The 24,227-nt window shown below is 37.5% G+C and overlaps 1 protein-coding gene across 2 annotated transcripts in view; it reads left to right on the top strand.

The window, feature by feature from the left end:
- The window catches only part of LOC111153879 (ELMO domain containing 1), a 39,979-nt gene that overhangs the window by 5,525 nt on the left and 10,227 nt on the right, over positions 1-24,227 (top strand). The window contains exons 2-10 of one of the 2 annotated variants that reach the window (XM_022513157.1): positions 3,586-3,731; positions 3,875-3,903; positions 4,741-4,838; positions 8,395-8,524; positions 14,279-14,412; positions 17,332-17,400; positions 17,896-17,919; positions 20,865-20,915; positions 22,158-22,291. In XM_022513157.1, coding sequence (XP_022368865.1) covers positions 3,586-3,731; positions 3,875-3,903; positions 4,741-4,838; positions 8,395-8,524; positions 14,279-14,412; positions 17,332-17,400; positions 17,896-17,919; positions 20,865-20,915; positions 22,158-22,291 — 815 coding nt within the window. The remainder of the gene's footprint in view (positions 1-3,585; positions 3,732-3,874; positions 3,904-4,740; positions 4,839-8,394; positions 8,525-14,278; positions 14,413-17,331; positions 17,401-17,895; positions 17,920-20,864; positions 20,916-22,157; positions 22,292-24,227) is intronic. The other variant, XM_022513155.1, reaches the window with a different exon arrangement.

Below are 24,227 nucleotides of genomic sequence, written 5' to 3'. Positions count from 1 at the left end.
TAAACACATTCAAAAACTTAAAAAGTTAGCCCCTGGCAACACTTTATGGTGAAGAACAGCCATACTGAGCCGCTCATGAGGCGGCTTTGCTGATCTGGCCCTTTCATCATCAAAACAAGGCTTCCAAAGTAAAGGGCAACACTGGTGTTTCCATCTCTGACCATGCCTTAGATTTATGATCTAAATGCAAAAATAAATTATATCTGTCAAAACATTGTTTGATCTGATGCTCTGGCTTGAAAAAACACGAAGTACCCAGCAAAGCAAGAAAACATAATGTCTAGCATAGCGAGCTGGCATTTTAGTGAAATATTTGTGGGTATTTTGGCCCATTAGGAAAAATATTAAAATAATATCCTTAATAACTAATATTATCAGGACAACTGGCCCAGAAATTACAAAAGAATAAAGAAGCAGTACATAATGTCACTCTGCAAGTGAATGGGCATTTCCTGCACACAGTTTGTGGCAGTGTTTCTGTGACAGTGTGAGAGGGATGCCGTACACTTCAGAGATGAGCCCAGAGGGATGATGCAGCATCTCGAACCCCTCACTGTACATTTCCACTAGGTCTCCCTGTCTTTGACAACAGGAACATCCTCAGGAAAGTGGAAAAAAAGAAAAGAGAAAAGCAAACAGAACTTGATGTCTTTTCTCTCTTTTCTCTCCTTTTATGTAAGGCTGTCTTAATGTAAAACAGCTCCCCAGGCATTTTTCTTCTCATGTGCAAAGAGGCCAGTGGGAGAAATTATAGACGGGCTAGAAGTCACGGTACACCTGGACATCTCCTGGCCCTAGGAGGACACTTCTAGGCCTCAAGCCACATCTTTTTATGGATCTATCTGATGGAGAAGCTGCATGGGGGGAAACTTTCTAGTTTACTTTAAGCTGTAAAATGGTCTGCTGGTTTGTACTTAAGTAGAGTAAATACAAAGATACTCCTTAAACAATAATCAGAACCCTTCGGTCTAGGAAGATTTGGTACTACAAGAACCTGATTGTCCTGAGAGTCCTGACACATGAACTGAAGAGGCTTCGTCTGTGGAGGTGGCCCCTGTGCTAAGCAAACTACACAGGCACCATAAGGACAGATCATGGAAAGCTTTTACCCTCAACTTAGTAACAGGCATAAAGCTAACCTGTACTATCATTACCACTTGGCTGGTGACCAGTTAACAAAGATATTGCTCAATCTTTTCTTCTGGCATAGCTATCTACTAGATGGAAAAACAAATTTTTTTCCAAGAGAGAAAGCTGAAGTTTAGTAAACTTTCTCACTCACCTAACTAAAATGTTCTTCTGGGGCCCCTGGGTGGCTCAGCTGCTTAAGTGTCTGCCTTCAACTCAGGTAATGAACCCAGGGATCAAGTCCTCCTGGGATCAATTCCCACATTGGGCTCCTTGCTCAGTGGGTGACTGCTTCTCCCTCTGCCCCTCTCCCTACTTGTGCACACATTCTCTCTCTCAAATAAATAAATAAAATCTTAAAAAAAAAAAGTGTTCCTCCAAATTTATTTTTAGGTTACTTTTTTTGGGGGGGGAAGGAACCTGATAACCTCCTAATACATTTTAGGATGTATTTGACTAAAGTAGTTGAATTTCAGACTTTATGAGATAGTAAATCCATTTTTTATCTTTCAACAGAATCTGACTTCACATAGATATTTTATATGCACTTTTGTAATGGTTTTTGGTGATCATTTTTATACATTTTAATTGTTATAACCTTTTTTCTTAAATAAAATAAAATGTACTTATTATACAAAAAGGAAAATATACTTAGCCAAAAATGAAAATTAAAAGTGCTTGTAATTCCTCTACCTAGAAATACCACTATTAACATTTTTGTTGCATATCCTGCATCTTTTTCTCCTTGTTCATACCTCACAATTTTTTTTTCTTTCAAGAGAGAGGTGGGGAGGGACAGAGGGAGAAGGAGAGAGAATCTTAAGCAGACCCCATGTCCAGCACGGAGCCTGGCGCAGGGCTCATTCTCAAGACCCTGAGATTATGACCGGAGCTGAAATCAAGAGTCAGATATTAAACCAACTGAGCCACCCAGGTGCCCCGCCATTAGATTTTTTTTTTTTTAAAAGAAAAAGAGATCATTTCATATGTGTTTTTTTCTATTTTTTTTCTATTTGTTAAGCATATTATGACATTTTCTCATATTATTAGATCTTCTAGAACATAATTTTGTTGCCTACAAAGGATTCCATTCTGTTATCTTAGTGTAGCAGTTTGGTTACTTACTGTTTCCTCCATTCCCTTTGCATTTATATCATATAGATCCCATGCCCTTATACAAATAAGCCTATTAGAATTTTTATTTTTAACACAGGCTATCCAAGATATTAGGGCCAGAGCAATTAAGCAAAGGAACACAGTCCAAGTGTTGGTTCATATTCACAGATGGATCACATCACTAAGGCTATTAGTTAACTACTCTCATTAATCTGAGTGACCCTGGATCACCTTACGTTAGAGTTGGAGGGAATTAGTGAACATTTGTGAAAAAGAAACCTCTTTTAGAAATGACACCAATAAGAAGTTATATAAAGAATTCTGCCTCTTAGGAATCCATAGTAGGAAGAGAAGATGGGTTGAATATAAGTTCCTGGATGAGAAGTCCTCTTTACTGGTGTAGCTTGAGTCATTCTGAGACTCTAAGCAGTACTGTGAAGTAGAAGACACTCACATATTAAAAATAAAAGTCAGTGCCAAAGATGTTGTAAGTACATGATTGGCGACTATACATTTCATAGTTTGTTGAGGAATTACTGGAGTGAGATAGAGAGTGCTACAAGGAAAACTTTGTTAGCAGGAGCCAAGAACAAACTTGTCAAGAGGTGTAGTTTGGGGAAGGTTAAATCAGAGAATGTTGGAAAACTTAAAGTCAATCCATTTGTTCAATGAACTGATGAGGAGGCCTTCTGGCAAGTCCAAGAAGTGGAGGGACTGGGCAGCAGAGAAGACAGCTGCTACACAAGCAAGTCCTCTACAGGGACAACAGTGCCTAAAGGAAAGCAGAGAGAAGGAGGGAAAGAATGAGAGCAAGGGAAGAATAAAAATAGTGCCCCACTCCCCTGCAAAACACTAAGGAGGGCCTGGAAATGGACCAAGGCTAGCTGAGAGGCTGTCTACAGAGGCAGAAGACGAGAGTGGCCACAGCACGTTCTTCCCCAAGACTAAGGGACAGACCTTCTAAAATACAAGGATACTGTCTTCAAGGTACTGATTTATTTTTAAAATGTTTTTAGGCAAAGGTACGAAAAGAAAGGATTCTTGGCTGAGCCTCACGTGACCTCAGTTTTTGGAATATCAAATATACTAGAACAGAGCATTCCGGAGTTGCTGGCAGCATTGGGGCATCTTCACAGACCTTGGGCTTCCCTCCCAATAATGGGTTTTGTAGATTCACCATGTTATTATTCACCAATAACATGGGATTAGAAAAATGAAATATGCTTGTAAATCCAGAAGTCTAATGGCTGATTTTCTTTCGGGCTTTTCCTGCTGGTGGTGGCTGCTTTCTGTTCTCTTCCAGACTTCTAGTGGAAGGGTGCTGTCTTTTGTCTTTGACAGAATGTTGTTCCAGGTGTGCCTGTATTTTTACTGTAAATTTTTGTGGCGCTGCCTAAAATTTGTAATGAGGAAGCTGACTGGAAGATGTGAATTGCAACGGATCTGTTACAATACCAAGCCTGGGGCTTCCAGAACCATGAAAATTGGTAAGCATGAAATAAAGAAGTAAGCAAAATGTAAGCTTGGTGGGATTGTGGACATAGTGTGTTCTATCTGTGTATAGTAATTTTAAACCACTTGTAGAGGAAAATTTTTGAATGACTTTTTAAAATTGTTTTTAATTTTACAGAAACATCACTGAGGGATTCAAAAAGTAAAGTAAGTAAAATTATTTCTGTATTTTACAGCAACTTTTCACTTGGAGGCTTATCTCCACTGTCAAAAAATAAACATTTTAAGGAAGAAAAATATACCAATGGCTGTGCAAGCTGAGAAGAAAGAGTGGTTTGCCCATCGCAACCCACTCTACTTTGGACATGAGAGCAGCTACTGTATGTGAATTTCTAGGCAGATTTATGATGCTTATGACTTATGACTTCGTTGTTGAATTAATCCTTTTTTATACTTTCCAAATCACAGAATGAATAGTCCTTGAAAATAAGAGCAATGTTAACTCTCTGGCATTTCTTTAATATCCAAATCATTGAACTTTATACTCAAGATCTCCCAAAAAAATCAGAGAAGCCACCGTGCTAGCTCGTTTAATAGTTAAGCATCCACATAAGAGAGAAAATCTGGGGTCTTTTTTCAAGATTCTTGAATATTATAATTTTGGCAACCTTAAGACTATATCCTCCATGTACTTCACTTAGTCATAGGCATACTGCCCATTAACAAAGAAACCATGTATATCGGATAAGAAAAATAAAATATTTCAATATAAATAGCTTGAAAAAGATGAAAACAGTTAAAAAAAACCAAACTTATGTATTTCTGTTTTACATTAATTACCTTAATCAGGAAAACTGCACTACCTCCCCTATTGTGAAAATGTCTAATTTATTAGAATTCAAATACGAAACCAATTTTTGTTTTTAGTTTAGCTGTAGTTTAGTCTCATTTAGAAGCTCTAAGCAAATACTTGAAGCCCCATCTAAGACCCCCTCAAGCCACTGATGCTCTTGACAGGGGAACTGACTGAATCGTGTCTTCCAGCTGCTGCAGACTTCAGTGAGTGTTCACCCTGACGCCATTGAGAAAACTATAGAGGACATCATGGAGCTGAAAAAAATTAACCCCGACATAAATCCACAGTAAGAATGCATTTATGCTGTTGTAAACATAGAACACATGGCATGTACTTGGTGTCTCCATAATGCTGAGCTCTCCCTGTTACAGTCATCTGCAGGGTATTTGGTTTTCAGGTGAAGAATAAAACAAAAAGGAGCCTTTTTCAGATTTGTAAAGAGCAGCCGCTCTCTAGTTGTTACCATTTATGTTTATGCTTCTGAGCCACAGTAAGAAATCTGATGGATGCCCTGATATCAGAAGATGAAATCGAGGGAGCCCATTTAGCAACGGTTGCTCCGTGTGAGGTCTGCTTTACACGAACAGTAAATGTTCACGTTGTAAATGTGCCTAAGCTGATTCTGCTCCTTCAAACATATCCCTTCAGTTTTTGACGGGCAGATAATCTCGGAGACTGTTCCTACTTGCTTGTCAAGAAGACTGGCATGTGTGGGAGGGAGAGATGGTTTTTATTTGAAGACTTCAGAACTTTGTAATTTAGTCATCTCATCTTGGAAATATTAAAATTCATTTGGCAATGTACATGACGTTTAAAATTAGCTTTATATTTTCCATTGGGTGCAGGAGTTTTTCAGTAAAATTTTGGGCTAAGGATGTTGGGTGGAATAGATCCCGTAGGCAGATATATTTAGAGACAGTTTAGGTAGGTAACAATCAAACTGTCTTTTAAAGTGCATAGGCGAGAACTTCATGTTATCTCTGAGAAAGGCTTTTAATTGCCAAAGACAGGGAGCTGTCGTTGAAGGGCCTTTCAGAGTGCACTTTGTATAGGTCTGTCTCTTGGAGGAATTCTGGGTACTAGCTAATTGGGGCTCATCACAAAACTCCATTTCTGCATGGTCTCCATAGCATTCTTCTGCAGACACTTCAGCTAATTAGCTGTCTTTTCCTTATTCAGTCATTAAGGGTGATTTAATTATACAGTAAATGTCTTTTTGAAACCTCTGACATATACTTTATTTCTTTGGGAAGATATAAGGCAATTCATTTTAAATTAAGTTGAACCAAAAATTTAAGACTGCAGTTGGGCATGAGGGATATATTAGACTCACAATCGTATTTGGAGATTGGATTAGATTTAATAGTAAATCTTTTTTGTCTCTTCCATGAAAGTTTTATGTTTCATTCAGAAGCATTTCTTTGCCATCTATTCTTTTGATTTCCTTTAGGGCAGAAAAAACCTTTATAGGCAGTAGACTGTGTTTCTACATCTCAATATGGATTTCAGTGTTTTCTAGACTGACATGACAAAATGTAATTTTTAAAAATTAAATAATTTTCTGGAAAAAAATCAGGAAAAAGAGAAGGCTAGGGGAAATATTTTATAATTTATCAACCCATTACTACCGTTAACCAGCTTAGTTCACATACAATGTTATACTAGTTCGGATGCACCATATACTGATTCAACACTTCCTTACATTACCTGGCGCTCATCACAGCACATGCCCTCCTTCATCCCCAATACCTGTGTCCCCCATTCCCCTACTCACTTCCCTTCTGGTGACCAGTAGTGTGTTCTCTGTAGTTGAAAGTCTGTGTCTTGGTTTGTTTCTTTTTTTTCCCCTTTGTTTTTGTTCGTTTTGTTTCTTAGATTCCACATGTGAGTGAAATCATATGGTATCTGTCTTTCTCTCACTGACTTACTTCATTTAGCATAATACTCTCTGGATTCCTCCACATTGTTGCAAAAAACAAGATTTCATTCTTTTTTATGACTAAAATTCCATTGTGTGTGTGTGTGTGTATATATGTGTATATATCTATATACATCTATATAGATATACATAGATATCACATCTTTGTCCATTCACCTATTGATGGACACTTGGGCTGCTGCCATAATTTTTAACCACATTTTGTTTTAATTACATTTTTTTAAGTGCTGCTTATGCACTTGAAAAATTACTACAGTAAAAATGGGGGAAAAATGGAATTGGCCCCTCTTGTTGCTTCTTATTTCTCTTGCTCTCTTCCTCAAAATCAATTCTCTTCTCAGTCATACAGTGATTCCCTGGGTAACCAGAGCCACTCTGTTCTTTTCCTAAATTTAAGTATCTCATTTGGTTTTTTGGTGCTATGGTAACAGATAATTATCAGGGCCATTTAACTGAATATTCAGTTTAAGTTTAGTAGTTGGGCTATCTCCACACTCAATATGTGGAGTAGGTATACAGTCCTAAAATGTGTAATTCTCTATTACTCCCAGCTTTAGACTTAACCTCTAAACATCTTATTTTCTCCTCAAAAAAAAAAGATGGCCATGATTATAATAACCACCACAATAAAAATCTTCAAATTTAGTGTAAATTGGGAGTAGGACCATATTGGACAGTAACTCTGGGTGGAATCATATGAAATTGCCAACATTTAAGTATCTTTGAGCCACAAAAGTGAAGAGCTGTAAAGAAATAACTGGATCACATAAATGTGAGATACTACCTTCAGATTTTAAAATGCCATCACACAAGTACAGGAGAATATTTACATGACAGAAGCTGGTATGAAAAAAGGATTTGGGTGATTATTTAGTCACCTGCTTGATAAAGTTGTTATGTGAGTGCTTGAAAAGACCCTATTTTATCTGCTATGTAGTAGGGGAGAAAAACAAACTGAGGTCACAGGAAGTAGTGATCCTCTGTGTATCATACCTGACAGACTGTTTCTGTTCTGGTGATCCGTTTTAAGGGGACTGTTATCCAAACAGAACACATTCAGAGAAGACTGAGCGAGAGAGTAAAACATGAGAAACCCATGTCCCATGAGAGGGAACTGAAAGAATCCAGGATTTTTTTTAAGCCTAAAGATCAGACTAGAAGAAAGAATCACTATCTTAAAATAAGTAGTCATGGCAGAGGAAGTTGGAAATAAATTTGCTCAGAGAACAAAATTTGAACCATTTGGTAACAGGAAAGCAAATTTTGTTTCAACATAGGAAAAAGCATTCAGACAAATAGAGCAGTCAGAATGTGATGAGAAATTTTATGAAGTAATGAGTTCTTTCTCTTGGCATTGCCTCATCTGTCAGGGATGCTCTCAAGCATAGGTTTTCCTGTATTTGTTTCAATACTGTTGTTCTGAAATTTTCCTTCCACTGTGCCCCTGAGAGCAGTCTATCTTTCACACACACATTATCACCTATATTTTCTACATCTTACTTAAGTCACTGGCATTAAAGAGAGCCCTTGTTTTTTAAGCCATATTGTTACAACTTGGTTTAAGAAAAGGCCAGCCAAAAGGTAAATTTTAGCCAAGTTCTACAACTGTCCATTTGAAGCTTCAGTAAGAAACTATGCCTCCTCCACTCAAGTAAGAAGTAGTTGTGAGACCAATGCAGGAAAAGTAGCATTCTTTTATTTTTCTGAGTAAACTAAATATGGTTCTATGTCCACAAAAAGAAAAGAGAAACTGGGCTTCGATTAAATACATCCCGTATGAGCAATTTCCTCAATATTATATAAATATGGAAAAGTCCTATTGTGCACCCATCAAGTGAAGTAATGCCAAAATATATGTTTTGTTTTTCCTCATGTGTGTTTCCTCTGTTTTTAAACACCTTAGGTTGGGAATCTCTCTTCAGGCTTGCCTTCTGCAAATAGTTGGCTACAGAAACCTTATCGCAGATGTGGAAAAACTGCGCAGAGAACCCTATGATTCTGATAACCCCCAACATGAAGAAATGCTTTTGAAGGTTAGACCTTGAACACATTTCTGTGCTTTTCTTAGGTCAGCTAAGCACTGCCAAGCACTGGCTAAGTGCTAGACACTAACTCTAAGGGGGAGGGTACAAAGATGAACAAGACATGGGTGTGGAAATGGTTGGCAAAGCCTACTTTGCTTGCTGGTTCAGATGTAGGAGGTAAATTCTTCATTAGAAAATTCATGTGTGAAGCTAAATGTAAAGCCATTTTTTTTTTTTAAATCTGAGAGAACATCAGAGGTGATTTCTGTGAATGCTCATATTCTGGCTTAGGTTTAGACTATTTAACTGTATTGAAAGCCAGTAGGAGAAAGAGCATTTGTCAAAGAGTGACCTGGGATTTCCATTTATGACTTTTAATAGACATCAAAGAAGATGAAGTTGGTTTCTGCTTCAGCAATAGCCCTCTAGGGAAATTACCTAAGATCTTATTGCTGATTATTTATTCATGTAACTTGGAGAGTAACAGAAGAGGAGGTTAAGGTTTATATCTGGTTTATTAAAACTGTTAGAAGAATAATATGTACTTGTAAATACTTCTGGCTATCAAAGCAAAACCTTAAATATCTTATATGATCTGATGTGCATTATTAAACACCAATAAAACTTGACCTCAAAACACTGAATTTGGAGTTTAAGAAATTAGGACCCAACCTTTAGAACTATTCATCTGAAATACTTTCTAAATTCATTCCTGAAAATAGATGCTTTTTAGGATGGAGTGCTTCCTTGTCCTTTGCTAGAATACAAAAAGACACTAACAAAATTGCAAGAAAACATTTGTTTAGCTGCCTTAACTTTATCTCATTGAAAAAATGTCAATAGGAGCTGTAATTTTGTGTGAAAGAGTGCTGTATTTTTGTGTGAAGGAGTTCATGCTTTTGTGTATGTAAATACTTACACAAATGACTTGTCTCTGCTAATTAGTGCTATATCTGATATGAATCCCTGAAAATTAAAGGCGGCTCATTCTTAGAAGTAGTTTTCCTTCTTCCCTTTCTGCTCTGCTTAAATTTAGCTAACCTACTGGCTGAGCTTCATTTCCTGTAATTGACTTTTTTATCGTATTTTCTGATAGAAGTAGTCAAGTTCAATTAAAATGACCTCAAGGTGAGAAATAAGAGGTGAATGAAAGAAAAAAGTGGTAGAAAACTTAACAGAGTGGCCACAGGCAGCTGAAGAATGCATCAGAATGGCCGTGGTACCTTCAGAGTCAGTGACATCCAGGTGCCTGCTGAGCACCGTCTGAGTTGATCTGTTGTACGAATGCCGCACATTGTGGGTTTTCAACAAATATGGGTGAATGCATGAATTATTGTGGTTCATTAGATACTAAAAATCAAGAACTTTTATGATATACCTTTTATCTGTGGTCATGATTTGAGTATGTATGTGTTATTTTTTACTGGCACGACTATAAGAGTTAAGCGAAGTGATGGTTGGTATCTACAGCTGAGCAAACTACAAGCATTTCAGTTCAGATTCTGATCCACACAGCTAGTAAGTTATAAAGCCAGGGCTGTCCACTGCTGCCCTAAGCACTTTGAGGAAAGGTATCTTTTCTACACTTAAGTATCTTGCAATCTAATTGGGGAGATACTATGCATCTACAAAATCACTAAACCTTAACTATAGAGCTCCCTCAAAATAGCTCTTGAATGTTTCCTATGCCCACCACCTTATTCTAACATTATCTTCAACTTGGGCTATTATAATAGCCTTATAATTCTGCCACTGAGTATTAGCTTCCTATGTTCCATCTTCTAAAACACTGCTGGAGGGATTATCTAGTCATGTTATTCCTTAGGTTAAAAACTTAAGGGGCGCCTGGGTGACTTAGTGGGTTAAGCCTCTGCCTTCGGCTTGGGTCATGATCTCAGGGTCCTGGGATCGAGCCCCACATCGGGCTCTCTGCTCAGCAGGGAGCCTGTTTCCCCCTCTCTCTCTGCCTGCTGCTCTGCCTACTTATGATCTCTCTCTCTCTCTGTCAAATAAATAAGTAAAAAAATCTTAAACAAACAAACAAACAACTTCAGATTCCCATGCATCTTAACATGGCATTTAGGACCCCTTCTATTTCTGCAAGCTGTATCTCCTGTATCCACCATGCTCTGTCATTCACCTTGACCACAACAGGCCGTGTATCCCATATGCCCAGATATTTGCCCATGTGATCCCCTCTATTACCTATTATTCTCACAGCAAAAGCCAGCTCTTTTTAAAATCCTTACTCGTTCAATTTTGAAATCTTCTCTAGTCTCCCCAAGAACACTTAGGAATGGGATCTTTATTCTCTTCTTTAGTCAATTCAAATCCCAAGTCTGATAATAAAATCAATAATAATAAAACACAGCACACATTAATCATCACAGTAAATGTTTTGCAGCATTATTTCACTTAATGGTCACAATAACCTTGTTATATCCCCATTTTCAGGTGAGGAAAATGAGGCCGGGCAGTGAAGTGTTAGAAAGGGCTCCTCGCTACTGCACTATACTACCTCCCAAGGGAGAAACCATGTCTTGTTCCCATTTGTATTTCAAAAGGCTAGCCTGTGGTTTGTGTTTATTTTTTTTTTAAAGATTTTATTTATTTATTTGACAGACAGAGATCACAAGTAGGCAGAGAGGCAGGCAGAGAAAGAGGAAGGGAAGCAGGCTTACTGCTTCACAGAGAGCCCGATGCGGGGCTTGATCCCAGGACCCTGGGATCATGACCTGAGCCAAAGGCAGAGGCTTTAACCCACTGAGCCACCCAGGCGCCCCCATGGTTTGTGTTTAAGGCCTGATCTTAGGCTGTTTCATCTTTAAAATGGGTAATAATACCCTTGTTACCTAGTTCATAAATTGTTTAGAGCAAGAGTCAGCAAACTAAAGCCTGTGGGCCAAATCTTGCCTCCCACCCATTTTTGTAAGCGAAGTTTTATTGGAATATGTCCATTCATTGATGTGTGTACTACCTGTGGCTGCTTTTGTACTACTATGTCAAAATTAAGTAATTGCAGCAGTGACCCATTTGGCAACCAAAGCCTAAAATATTTACTATCTGGCCTTTTACAGACAAATTTTGCCAACCCTTGATTTAGAGACTTTGGTAATATATTGCCATATTGTTTAAGTGCTTTGATTTATAAACACAGGAGACCATTATCAGTGCCTATAGTCTTAAAGTATAAAAAAATCTGGATTTTATGATCGTTCAAATATAGGGTGAGATGAAACTGAATAACATTACTTTATGTTCATATAGATAGCACTGTTCATATAAGTTATTCACATGGACATTTCTATTAAACATTTTCTAACCACATTAATAATAAAGTGAAAATTTAAGGTGGAGTCACGTACTTAATAGAAAATAATAGGAGTTCCTGGCTGTCAGTCACTTGAGCATCTAACTCTTGATTTCAGCTCAGGTCATGATCTCAGGGTCATGAGATTGAGCCCCACATTAGACTCTGCACTGAGCGTGGAACCTGCTTAAGATTCTCTCTCTCAGGTGTCTGGGTTGCTCAGTGCGTTAAGCCTCTGCCTTCGGCTCAGGTCATGATCTCAGGGTCCTGGGATCGAGCCCCGCATAGGGCTCTCTGCTCAGCGGGGAGCCTGCTTCATCCTCTCTCTCTCTGCCTGCCTACTTGTGATCTCTCTGTCAAATAAATAAATAAAATCCTAAAAAAAAAAAAAGAACAATTTTTAGCCATTGGTCTAGTCTGTCATGATACATGAAATTATTAAAATGGAATTTCTTTTTAAAGCATTATTCAAACTTTTTATTCCCCTAAAGTATTCATCTAATGAATGAGATTGATAACCTACCAATAGAAATCAAATGTTTGCTTTTGCCATTTCACTCCACGATGTTGGGCCCTAAGGTTACTTCAAATTATTGACTAAATGAGTGTGATGAGCTTTACCAACTGTTTCCTTTCATTCTGGTTTTTTTCATTGTGGCAATAATCAAATCAGTTCCTAAAGAATTTTTAAAAAGAGGACTTTTCACTCATATTTTTAGTGCTCCTCTGTTGAACCCCAAAATTTTCTGTCCTGATGAATGCAGAACACTGGCAAATTCTCATATGCATAATCTAAAAAGGAATTTCTTATTATGCATGTTTGCTATTTTGCTTTCAAGCATGATAGATTTACTTTCTCACCCTTTAGACTGCATTTACCAGTTAAGCCATTAGCATATTATATCCTTTGAATTGCATTTTTTTTGGTTAGTGTTTCCTGTCACTGAATATTATGTTCTATATTGTGTCAGATGTGAGAATTCACTATAAATCAAGCTGTTTCTATATTACTAATATCTGTAAGATTTAAAATTCATACATCATAGAATAAATAATATAGAAGTTGAATTATGTCCAAATAGTAGTAAGAAAATTTTTACATTTGCATTTGTCTCTGTCTATAATAAAGACAAATAATTAATAGTCTAAGAGGTAAATTTGCTTATGTGCCCATCTCTATTTATTAGAAAGAAGAGTTTGAACATTATTATTTATGTAGCTGTGGGTCTCACTCTTTCTCAAGTAATAGTTTATGTTGAATCTATCTTTCCATAGAAAACTCAGGAAAACAGAACCAGCTCCTTAGACAGTAAATAGCATAGTGTTTGCAATTTGTATTTGTCATTTAATATATGCTAATTGGAATTAAAATTCTTTTGGGTAACTCTTAAAAATGATAACATCCTTTGAGGTCTATTTATTCATGAACACCAGTGACCCTCCTTTATCGAGTTACGTGATGCTTATTTATTCTCACCTCTGCTACAGGTGAGAAATGAAATTCAAGTCAGTCCACTTTTCTTTTTGTTAATAATGCCGTAAAAATAATACATGGCCTCAAATTTTTCCCTATTCGCCCCTTACCTTCATTCTCTTACATATTTTTGAGGACCTTTTGTGGGAGATTATGCAGTTATATATTTATTTAAAGATTTTATTTATTTATTTATTTGACAGACAGAGATCACAAGTAGGCAGACAGGCAGGCAGAGAGAGAGAGAAGGAAGCAGGCTCCCCGCTGAGCAGAGAGCCCGATTCGGGGCTCCATCCCAGGACCCTGAGATCATGACCCAAGCCGAAGGCAGAGGTTTAACCCACTGAGCCACCCAGGCGCCCCAACGCAGATATATTTTTTATCAGAAATTAAAACAAGGGTGCCTGAGTGGCTCAGTGGGTTGAGCCTCTGCCTTTGGCTCGGGTCATGATCTCAGGGTCCTGGGACTGGGCCCCTCATCAGGCTCTCTGCTCAGTGGAGAGCCTGCTTCCCCCTCTCTCTCTGCCTCATTATGATCTCTCTCTCTCTATCTCTGTCAAATAAATAAATAAAATCTTTAAAAATAAAAATAAAAAAAGAAATTAAAACAGAAAGATGTAAAACACTAAAATATACAAGTACACATCTCATAGCCTCCAGAGTAATGACACTGTCACATGTAATGCAGCCTCTGGAAAATTCCACTCTATACTCATGAGAAGATGAGAGGGAAAAGGCAAGTAACTTCCTAGTTTCATTATGAAATAGTCTTTACCTCCCAGACCCTCTGAAAAGGTCTTGGAGTCCCTTCAGGGCGTCTTCAGAACATGAGAGAACTGCTGTCAAAGATCACTGAAATATGATCAAATCTATATTCAGCTTTGTACAGCTCCTCCTAATAACACAGTTTACAAAATCTGCCATAGGAAAGAGTGATTGTGTTTACATCAACAGTTTAACTTTCTGTCTTGTCTGCCAGTTATGGAAATTCCTGAAGCCCAATACTCCACTGGAATCTCGAATTTCTAAGCAGTGGTGTGAAATTGGTTTCCAAGGTGATGATCCTAAAACAGATTTTCGAGGAATGGGACTTCTGGGCCTATACAATTTGCAGTAAGTAAAACGGAGGAGGGTCAACTATTAAAAAGTGATGTCCTGGTCATGTGGAAATGACAAAGCTGAGTTATCAGTTCCAAAAGCCACTTTGCAGACAACTCCAAGAAAATACTGAAGTCCTCTGATAACTCAGGTTCCTAAAACTTAAAAAGGTACACCTCTTCCTTTTCTTTGGCAAACTTCATTGTGTTTTAGAAGTGGATCTCAAATGTTTTTATTTTTAATTTTGTATTATGAAAAAATTTAAGTAGATACAAAAACAAATGGACAACTGTAAAGAACCCCCTTATACTGCCCAGGTTCAGTGATTATCAAAATTTTTAAACACCTGCAACGCTTATTTTTTTTGGCAGAAGTGTTAATGACATCCTATACTGTCATTTTGCCCTCACATTTCAATTTGGAGCGCTAATAAAATCAGTATTACCTTATACTAACCACAGTGCCATTATCACATCTAACAAAATTAACAGTGACTCCTTGCTGTCATCTGTATCCAGTTCATACTAAAATTTCCCAGCTCTCTCAAAAATGTCTTCTTAGGCTAGTTTCTTCCAATCCAGTTCTACATGACTATCTACACATTGCATTTAGTTATTATGTCTCTCCCTGTCTACTTTCTCCTTATGACCCCTCCCCAATGTCATAAATTTGCGCAAGACCCCAGGTCAGCTGTCCTCAAAATATCCCATGGTCTGGATTTTTCTGAAAATTGGAGGTATTCAGAAAGGCCTGAGGAAGTCCAGATTGACATACGAGGGCAGCCCCCATTGTCCCCTGCTCAGTCCTATGCTGAGAGGGATGAGAGGCATCACGGCTTGATGGCTGCTTTGTAAAGTCCCCCACCAGCCCTTTATCTAACCATTTCATCCTTCAGTGATCTTCGCTGGATCAGTTAATTAATTGCACAAAAAGTGCTTTTCTAATTCCGTGATTCCTCCCACAATTGTTGGCTGGAATTCTGTAAAAACTTGGTTTCCCTCATCAACTATGGTTATTTACTTTCTCTAACATATAGGCAGGACAGATGCTCAATTTTTCTGTTTAGTTGCCAATTATCAGAGTGAGGAGTTGGTGCCCTAGTTCTCTCATAGTGACCCCCCCCAAATTTTTTTTTATTCTTTAAATACCATTCTTTTTTTTTTTTAATCTTTTTTTTATTTGTTATTTGACACAGAGAAAGCAATCACAAGTAGGCAAAGAGGCAGGCAGAGGGTGGGGGGGGGAAGCAGGCACCCTGCTGAGCAGAGAGTCCCATGTGGAGCTCAATCCCAGGACCCTGAGACCATGACCCAAGCTGAAGGCAGAGGCTTAACCCACTGAGCCACCCAGGCACCCCTTTAAATACCATTCTTAATTCATGGTTCTTATATGTTCATCATGATTCAAATAACTGTGCTCATCCTTTTTTTTCATGTTTGAATTAATTCATATGGAGTCACTATTTTTCAAGCCAAAGGGAGTCTTTTCAGTGGTTCTTTGTGTTTATTAGTTAGTTAGGATCCTATTAGTTAGGATACCTATGTATTTTTGTATTATTAATTATTTTTATTAACATATAATGTATTATTTGCCCCAGGCACATGGGGTTTGTGATATGGTGAGTGCTGTGAAGTGGAAACCTATGTATTTTTAAAAGAAACAAAGCCTGGGACACCTGGGTGCCTCAGTCAGTTAAACGTCTGCTTTCAGCTCAGGTCATGATCCTGGGGTCCTAGAATCAAGCCCTGCACTGGGCTCCCTGCTCAGTGGGGAGCCTGCTTTTCCCTCTGGGGGCAGCTCTCCTTGCTTGTGCTCTCTGACAAATAAATAAATAAAATCTTAAAAAAAAAAAAAAAAGAAGAAACTAAGCCTTAGTCATTTTTGATGCTCCCTATTTTTTCTCTAGATCTTTGCCTTTATTTAAAAATTGGGATGTCTGATAATCACCTATTCTTTTATGAAATGTTGTAAATACCCCATTATTATATAAAATGAAATACTTTGGTTAAATTTTCTGAGAGAAAATTCTAGAGCTTGTTTTATGCTTCAGATTGATGTGGGAAATATATACATGTCAAATTAAATAACAGATGCTAATATTTTATTTTGCTGCTGTCTTTATGAAATACTTTTTATGATGTATTTTATAAGGTATGTAACTGTATTTTTAAGAAATTTCATTGCCCTTTTTCCCTGGGGTAGAATTTTGCTTTTAGCACCGTATTTTCCATTCATCCAGAATTCTTATACCCGTGAATATTCTCTAAGACAGATGTACTTGAAGTACATCGTCTCTCACCTCCTCTGCTCTCTTCCTCTCTCCCTTGGCTGCTGCCACAGCCCCTCAGCACGTCCCTTCGTCCACGCTGCTTCTGCCTTCTGACGGACCTCATCCTGCCCCTTCGTCTATAACCCCTGTAACTACAAGTATCTTAGCTCCCTGGGGAATGGCGAAGTTCATAATTAAAATTTCAAACCTGTGGTGCCTGGGTGGCTCAGTTAGTTAAGAATCTGCCTTTGGCTCAAGTCATGATCCTGGGGTCCTGGGATTGAGTCCTGGATTAGGCTCCTTGCTCTGCGAGGAGTCTGCCTCTCCCTCTCCCTCTGCTCCTCCTCCTGTTTGTGCTCTGTTGCTCGTGCTCTCTCTCTCTGTCAAATAAATAAATAAAAAGCTTTAAAAATAAAAAGATAAAATAAAATTTCAGATGCAGTCAATTCATTCCTAAATCTGTGTGGGTTTTACAACTACCCTATTATACTGTCATTACATCTGGAAAATTCTATTATGAAAAGCCGTCTGTTCCCTGGAAGAGCTGAAACAAGTAGAAATCTTCTGCTGGTGTCTACCTCTGAAAGCAAAATGGCCTGAAACTGGATTAAAATGAATGCATCCAACAGGTATGGAGCTCTGGTTTTCTTTCCCCCCAACCACAGGTATTTTGCAGAAAGAGACGCTGCAGCAGCTCAGCAGGTCCTCTCTGACTCTCTTCATCCAAAATGCAGGTAATTGCTGAAAATAAAAGATGGATTAGGCTTATGGCTTCAGTAGGAGGAACTTCTCTACAGAAATGTCAGTGAGATTCTCAGGAGCACCAAGCCACCAGAAGCGGGGCTTAAAGCTATTTCAAATGAGCCCTTTGGACAAATACTGAATAGGAGGGTTAAAGCTTCAGGTACTTATTACAGGATTCAGGATACTAAGTGGCACTGTTCAAGTGAGATGAGTATTTAAAAGGACTGATAACAACGCTGGTGTCCAGAGGATTAATGAGGTAGGCATGGAAGGAGAAAGCAGAGTCTAAAAAAAATATTTCAGAGACAAAGAAGCACAATGGGGAAACAGGGGGGAGAATGGTGGCCATGAAGTCAAGGGCCAACTGAGAAAATCCAGAATGCTGAGGCTTTTTTATTTTCCTTGGTAAAAAAATCTAGATTCTAAATACTTTGCATTTTCATTTACTTTTCTATATTCTTTTTTCTTTAACTGATTACATGAAGGGATATCACTAAAGAGGAAATAAGGTATTTTTGTTTGTTTTTGTGTTTTGTTGCTTTTATTTAATTTTAGAATGAGTATGGGTAAGAATTTACAGAAATATAAATTCATGAAAATTTTTCAAAAAATAAACATTTCGCAACTTTTTATCTATTATACTTCATTATATTTAGGTTGTGTTTTAGTGAAGGAAAACCAGCTTAGACCAACCTAACAGAAAATATCAAAGGGCCTTTCTACATTCATGGCTGTACCTGATCGGAGACCCATGTTCAGCACTTCACCTAACAGCTGAACATGTCACCACACATGCTCTGACCTCATCTACTCCCCAGAGAGGGACATTTTATTTGGAAGTTTTGTTGCAATTTTGTTCTTCTACTGATATTTCTAATTTCATTATTAAAAATAGTAGTTATTGCATATGAGGAGTTCTACCACTTTGCAGTCACACTTTTGTACTCACTTTTGTCTCCTCAGCATACCAAGATCCTTGTTAGTGTTCATATTCAATAAATTAACACAAAATTTTATCATACCATTCTCAAAATCCAGAAACAGGTTAACTTTGCCCCCACCGCCTTATTATTATAATACTTATTCAAGCTTCATTTGGCTACGTTCATTAAATTACACTAGACTTTATAAATTTGTATTTATAATCTTTTATTTATAAGATTACATTTTCATTTTCTTTACCTTTATTTGAGAAAAAACAGTAAAATCACTTAGCTCTTTCTTGATATATATCTTGATATATATTGATATATATATCTTGATATATATTGATATATATCTTGATATAGATATTACCTGGTTAAAATCAAGCTATTTTAATTTTTTAACTGCATTTTCTGAATTGCATATTTCTGTAATATAGAGATTCTGAACTTCCTCCAATTAAAACTCTCTGGGGAGTCTGTGTCTAGACTCAGGTATTCCTGGAAGAGCATTAGAAAAACACATGAACCCTCAATGGCCATTGGGAAATGACAATAAGCTCAAAATATTTTTTTGATTAATCATTATAGGGTGATAAATTTTAACTGGGAGCCATTCTCAAAGCTACGCTTTGTAGTTTTATTTCTTGTGTCAACCATCAGAGAAGATATATTTGAGAGTTTATGTGTGAATACTCTTATTTAAGAAGAGACTACTGTGTGTGTGTGTGTGTGTGTGTGTGTGTGTGTGTGTGTGTGTGTAGAGGAATATAGGTAAAGCCACCATGCTTTTCTCCTCAACCCACCATAAAATTGAGTAGATGAACTTCAAATATTAAACACTTCATATTGATGGTAACTGTCAGTAAACAAAAAGTCCAAATGTTTTTAAATGCTACTATCCTTCATCAAGGTCTAAAATAAGTATATATTGACCACTTGTGATAGCAACATAGGTTCTGTCAGGCCCTGAATACTTCAGATGTTGAGCAGCAGCATATATACTAAGGAAACTCCTCCTGTCTACCCAACAGCAAGCATTATACACATCACTGTTATTGCCCTTGTAAACCTCCATCTGTTAAGTCCTGAAGTAGCTTGAGGGACATAAGTACATTCAATTTTAAGAGGAGAATTCTGCCTGTTGGATTGTTTGTTGTTGTTGCTGTTGAGTGTTTCTTAAAGAAAGGGATTCATTCCATTTAGTCCAGAATATCCTATAAGTGATTAAATGAGTGGAGGTCATTTGGCCTTTTATTTCCAATGCAGAAAGAGACTTTGTTTAACAAATACAGAGACACTACGTATTTATAAAGCTTTGTTAAGAGAAAATAGGTGCTTATAAATTTGTTTAAGTTTCTTAAATTTCGCCCCTAACTCAGTTTAGTTCAGATATGAATCTTTTAAGTAAAAATCTAATTCCTTTTTGGCTGGTTGGCTGTCTGGTTTGTAGGCAGTTACACTTTCAAAAGAGATGGCATATTTTAACATGAATGAAAGGCAGTTACTTTGAATTACCACCAGTCATTTACAGAGTAGAAAGTATATATAGTTAAATATCAATTTTGCATCATGCTTTTGTGGTCTTGTGCTGTGTGTATCACATGGGTGTGTAGTGGTTGCAACTAATTATAGAGAACCCTACTTAGATGGAAGCTTAATATTCATAACTCTAGTTCTGAAATGTTATTTAGTTCAAATGCTAACCACATTTTTTTTCTGTAAAATGAGGATTGCATTACCCACAAAGAGGAGTGGAATATTGTTCCTGTTTACAAAGCACTGATGGTATGGAGTGGGGGAGAATGGGAAGGACTTGCGAGTCCACAAAGTAAAGAATACAAAGCAATATTTTCAGAATATGTCTGTGATAGACCACTTTCTACAAAGACTATCCAGAAGCTCAAATTACAAAATGGACTAAAATGGAACTGCTATGGTTTAGCTAGCTGTCTTACCTTAGACAGAGGAAATGCCATAACACTTGTCAAAACAGAGTTTTTAAAACCTATATATCCTTCCTTCCTCTCTCCCTGCCTTCCTTCCTTTCACTAGTTCACTACTTTATTCATCAATAAACATTTATTTGGCATCTAAAGTGAGCCAGACATCACAAATAAGAATGAATAGGATAAATGTCATGAAATAAAACCAAAAGAAATGCAAGCAGGAATTATGAAAGAGCAAGGGAGCATCTGGTTAGGAGAGACATACCAGGCAAAGGTTCATGGAGAAAGTGTTGTTTGATAATCAATGATCTCATAAAAAAGTACTTTAGTGTTTCACCTTAAGGACTGTCTCCCACCGCTGCACTAAAGGGAATAGGGGATAAGTAGCAGGGCTTTAAATAATCCCATTTCTGAGCTCCACATAAATTTTACTGTGGATTTTTAATTGATAAAATTTAAATTGGTTAGTGTTTGAGAACTGAGTTATAGACATCTCTGCATATAGTCAACAGTTTTAATATAAACATTAAAAGAGAAATTACCAATTAGAGATTAAATCCTTTTTTTTATTCATTCATTTAGCAAATTCAGCAAAGCAGAGTGGGAGAAGAAAAGGATGGATAAAGCAATTGGGTGAGTGTGGGATTTCATATATAAAGATTGTCAATCAGAACCTGAACCAAAAAAAAATGCCCTAAGAATACTGTAAAATATGACAAAATGTCCTGATAAAAATCCAGTTGGACTTTTAAAAGAACCTGTTCATATGTTTTTTTATTTATTTGTGGGATTCTATGGTACTACTTTCTGTTTGACCAGCTAACAATCTTTACAAAGCTCTAACTATATGGAAATGATTTTCAGAAATTATCGTTTAGAATTATAATTGGTAGGGTAGGGCTGTTCAGTTGGTTAAGCATCCAACTTTGTTCTCAGCTCTGGTCTTGATCTCAGGGTTATGAGTTCAGGCCCTACATTGTGCTCCATGCTGGGTGTGGAGCCGACTTAAAAAAAATAAGTGTATCTGATAGGTTTTTTTTAAGGATTTTTATCAAGTATCAGGCTATTAGATTATAAATTTACTTTATTAGTTTTTTTTTAATGCCCCATTTCATTCAAAAATATTTCTGAATGGAGAACTCCTTTTTTTTTTTTTTTTTTTAATGTGCTGGACTTATATTACCCAGAGACTGAAGACATCAATTCCATTTAACTTTTGGTAGCCATGCAGAAGAGGTACTAGGAAATATACTCCGAATGTCAAGATACTTACTTAAATTCTGTCTCATTTTGAAAGTAAAATATGATTATGGAAAATACAGAAAATACAGGAAAGCAAACAAAAAAATCACCCCTGTATTATTCCTCTAACTTAGCAAAGTAACATTTGGTGGCACTTCATTTTCACCCTCTTTTTGTGCACAATTGTGAGCATATAATAAAACATAGCTTGTTTCATGCATAATGTTTCCAATTTAAATAGTCTTTAGGAATACAGTATTTATTGTCTGTAATATATGAGATTACCATAATTTATTTCACCAGTCATCTTTTTGTTAGAATATCTGAATAGTTTCTATGTCTTTGCCATTATAAATACTGCTATAATGACTATCCTTGAGTATAAAGCTCTTTGTTTTAGATTTTGTTCTCTCATATATTTGGAAATGGAATTACCAAATCAAAGCATATGGACTCTTAATTCCCTTGGTTACATTACTGCCATTTACTAATAAGTTACAACATTCAGGGTAAAGATTGGGTAGAAAGGGAATGGCACCCTACCACTCTGATAATTCTGCAGTAATTTAAAAATGAGGTTATTTTTAAATGCTTATGTGACACACGGTTGGTTTTGTGGTCTGTGCCTTGCAGGTACTCGTTTGCAATTGTGGGCATCAATATAACTGATCTGGCGTATAATCTACTGGTAAGCGGAGCTCTAAAAACTCACTTCTACAACATTGCCCCAGAAGCTCCAACACTGTCTCATTTCCAGCAAACATTCTGTAAGTGTCCTATTGCTGAATTATCAATATAGTTTCTATGGAACATTCTCTGCATGGGGCAAAGCTGAGAGATCTTTGTGATTTGGCTGCTTGGGGATCTTTGAACTTCCCCTTGGGTTTTGATTTTGTTGTTTTCTCATTCAAATACCTAAAGTAATATTTTCAGGCACTGTGGATTTTTCTCTTTCCCAGCTCTTGCATAATATCCACTGTATCAGCTTCTGGCTTGGGTAGCTCTCTCCCTCTGATGCAGCATGGCATTGCACTTAAAGAGTGCAGGTTCAGAAGACAGCCCGAGGTGATCTATGTTTACCAACCTCTCTAAGCCTCCCTTACGTCAGGTATAAAGTGAGTCCTCTTCTCATAGAGTTGCTATGAAGATAAAGTGAGATAATGGATAAAAAGTTCTTATTAGCTCGCTCCATAGTTAGTGTTCAGTGAACATTAGAAAGAGGAGATGCTGGTTTAGTGGGTAATACTGATGGCAGTGGGCTGTCAATGGGATTACTTACCCTGCCACCATGAGTACTGCTACAGAAGGAAGTATTAAGGAGGGGCATCCTTCAGGGTTACAGTTATACTGAAGTTATACTGAACTTTATACAGTTATACTGAACTTTCAGAAGATAAAAACCAAGACTATATGACAGAGCCCTGGGATGGTATTTTCTATTCTTAGAATACTAAAACCTGAATGTCACACCCTTATGGGCCACATACAAACTGGTTTGGAGGAACCCGGAAAGATGTTCCAAGTCACCAGGCAACCCAGGCAATTTAAAGGAGAAATGTCATTTAAACCATTTAAACCATGCTTATTGCTCTGAGGGCCTTGTACCCAGGCTTTCTTAGAAATTTTCTAAGAAAATTTTAGTTTTTCTTCTCTTTTAAATTTTTCCAGCTCTTCTCTTCTGTTAATTTGTTGAGCAGGTCTGCACTCTATGGTTAAGACACAGCTGTTCATCCCAAATCCACTGCAGGGGAATACTGGTCCCCACTTCATTTTTATAATGTGACATAGTAAATGGCAATTTCTTTTATTTAAACTCCTAACTAATAGTGATTATGTTACCTAGGATTTTGTCTTTTTTAGTGTCTGCTTAATCAGGACTTCTAGTTAGAGATGGCATAGTTAATGCATGCATTATGCTCCTTTCGAAACTTCACTAAAGTTAACATAAAGGCTTTTTCCAAGAAATGATAAACCCACAAGGACAGAAAAAATCAGGAATGAGGCAGGAAAAACCTCATTTTGAAAGCTGGAAAACAGATGAAGTGATAACTGATTTAGCAGCCCTGAGAAAGCAAATCCCAAATAGGTAGTGTGGAAATGTAAGAAGTGACCTGATTTATTCCATGGGAGCTCCCAAAAGGTTCAGGAATTGGCAGCATTAGGTGTCTCTGGAAATAGGGGTGAAGGCAGGATCAAAAACAATAAGACCGCTTGAAAGTATCTTAAGAAACTCTTAGAGGCCCAAATCCCCTTCCCTAGGACACAGCTTCTGTCCTTCCCTGCCCTGCAGGAGAGGCTGGTGGATTATTCTCTAGAGAGTTAAAGGGTCTCCTCTAGTCTGACAACAATCAGGTACAGGTACTGGCGAACCACACTGGAAGTGATGAAGGGGACTGAGTTGTGCAGGTGGGTTCTCCTTCCCCATTCCTCTAACTTCGGCAGCCAGTCATGAGAGTGACAGGGCCTTCTCTGGGTTGTCGGAGCAGCCCAACAGAAAAGAGCTGAAGATGCTGACCTCTGGGTCTCCCCAGTGGAACAGCCCAGCCATATCACTCTACAGTCATGCTCACACCCAAAAAGTCCTCCCACATGCACAGAGCTTCCAATAAGCTTTTAGTCCCTGGCTTTTTATTTAGTAAAAAATATTAAGACAGCCAAGGATTCTCAGATGTCTCAGTGTTAAAAACATGTCCTCAAATTCTT

Source organism: Enhydra lutris, unplaced genomic scaffold (assembly GCF_002288905.1).
Source record: "Enhydra lutris kenyoni isolate GAN:26980312 unplaced genomic scaffold, ASM228890v2 scaffoldscaffold34, whole genome shotgun sequence".
Classification (NCBI taxonomy): domain Eukaryota; kingdom Metazoa; phylum Chordata; class Mammalia; order Carnivora; family Mustelidae; genus Enhydra; species Enhydra lutris.
The sequence above is the reverse complement of the archived record's forward strand: the minus strand, read 5'-3'. Positions and strand labels throughout refer to the sequence as shown.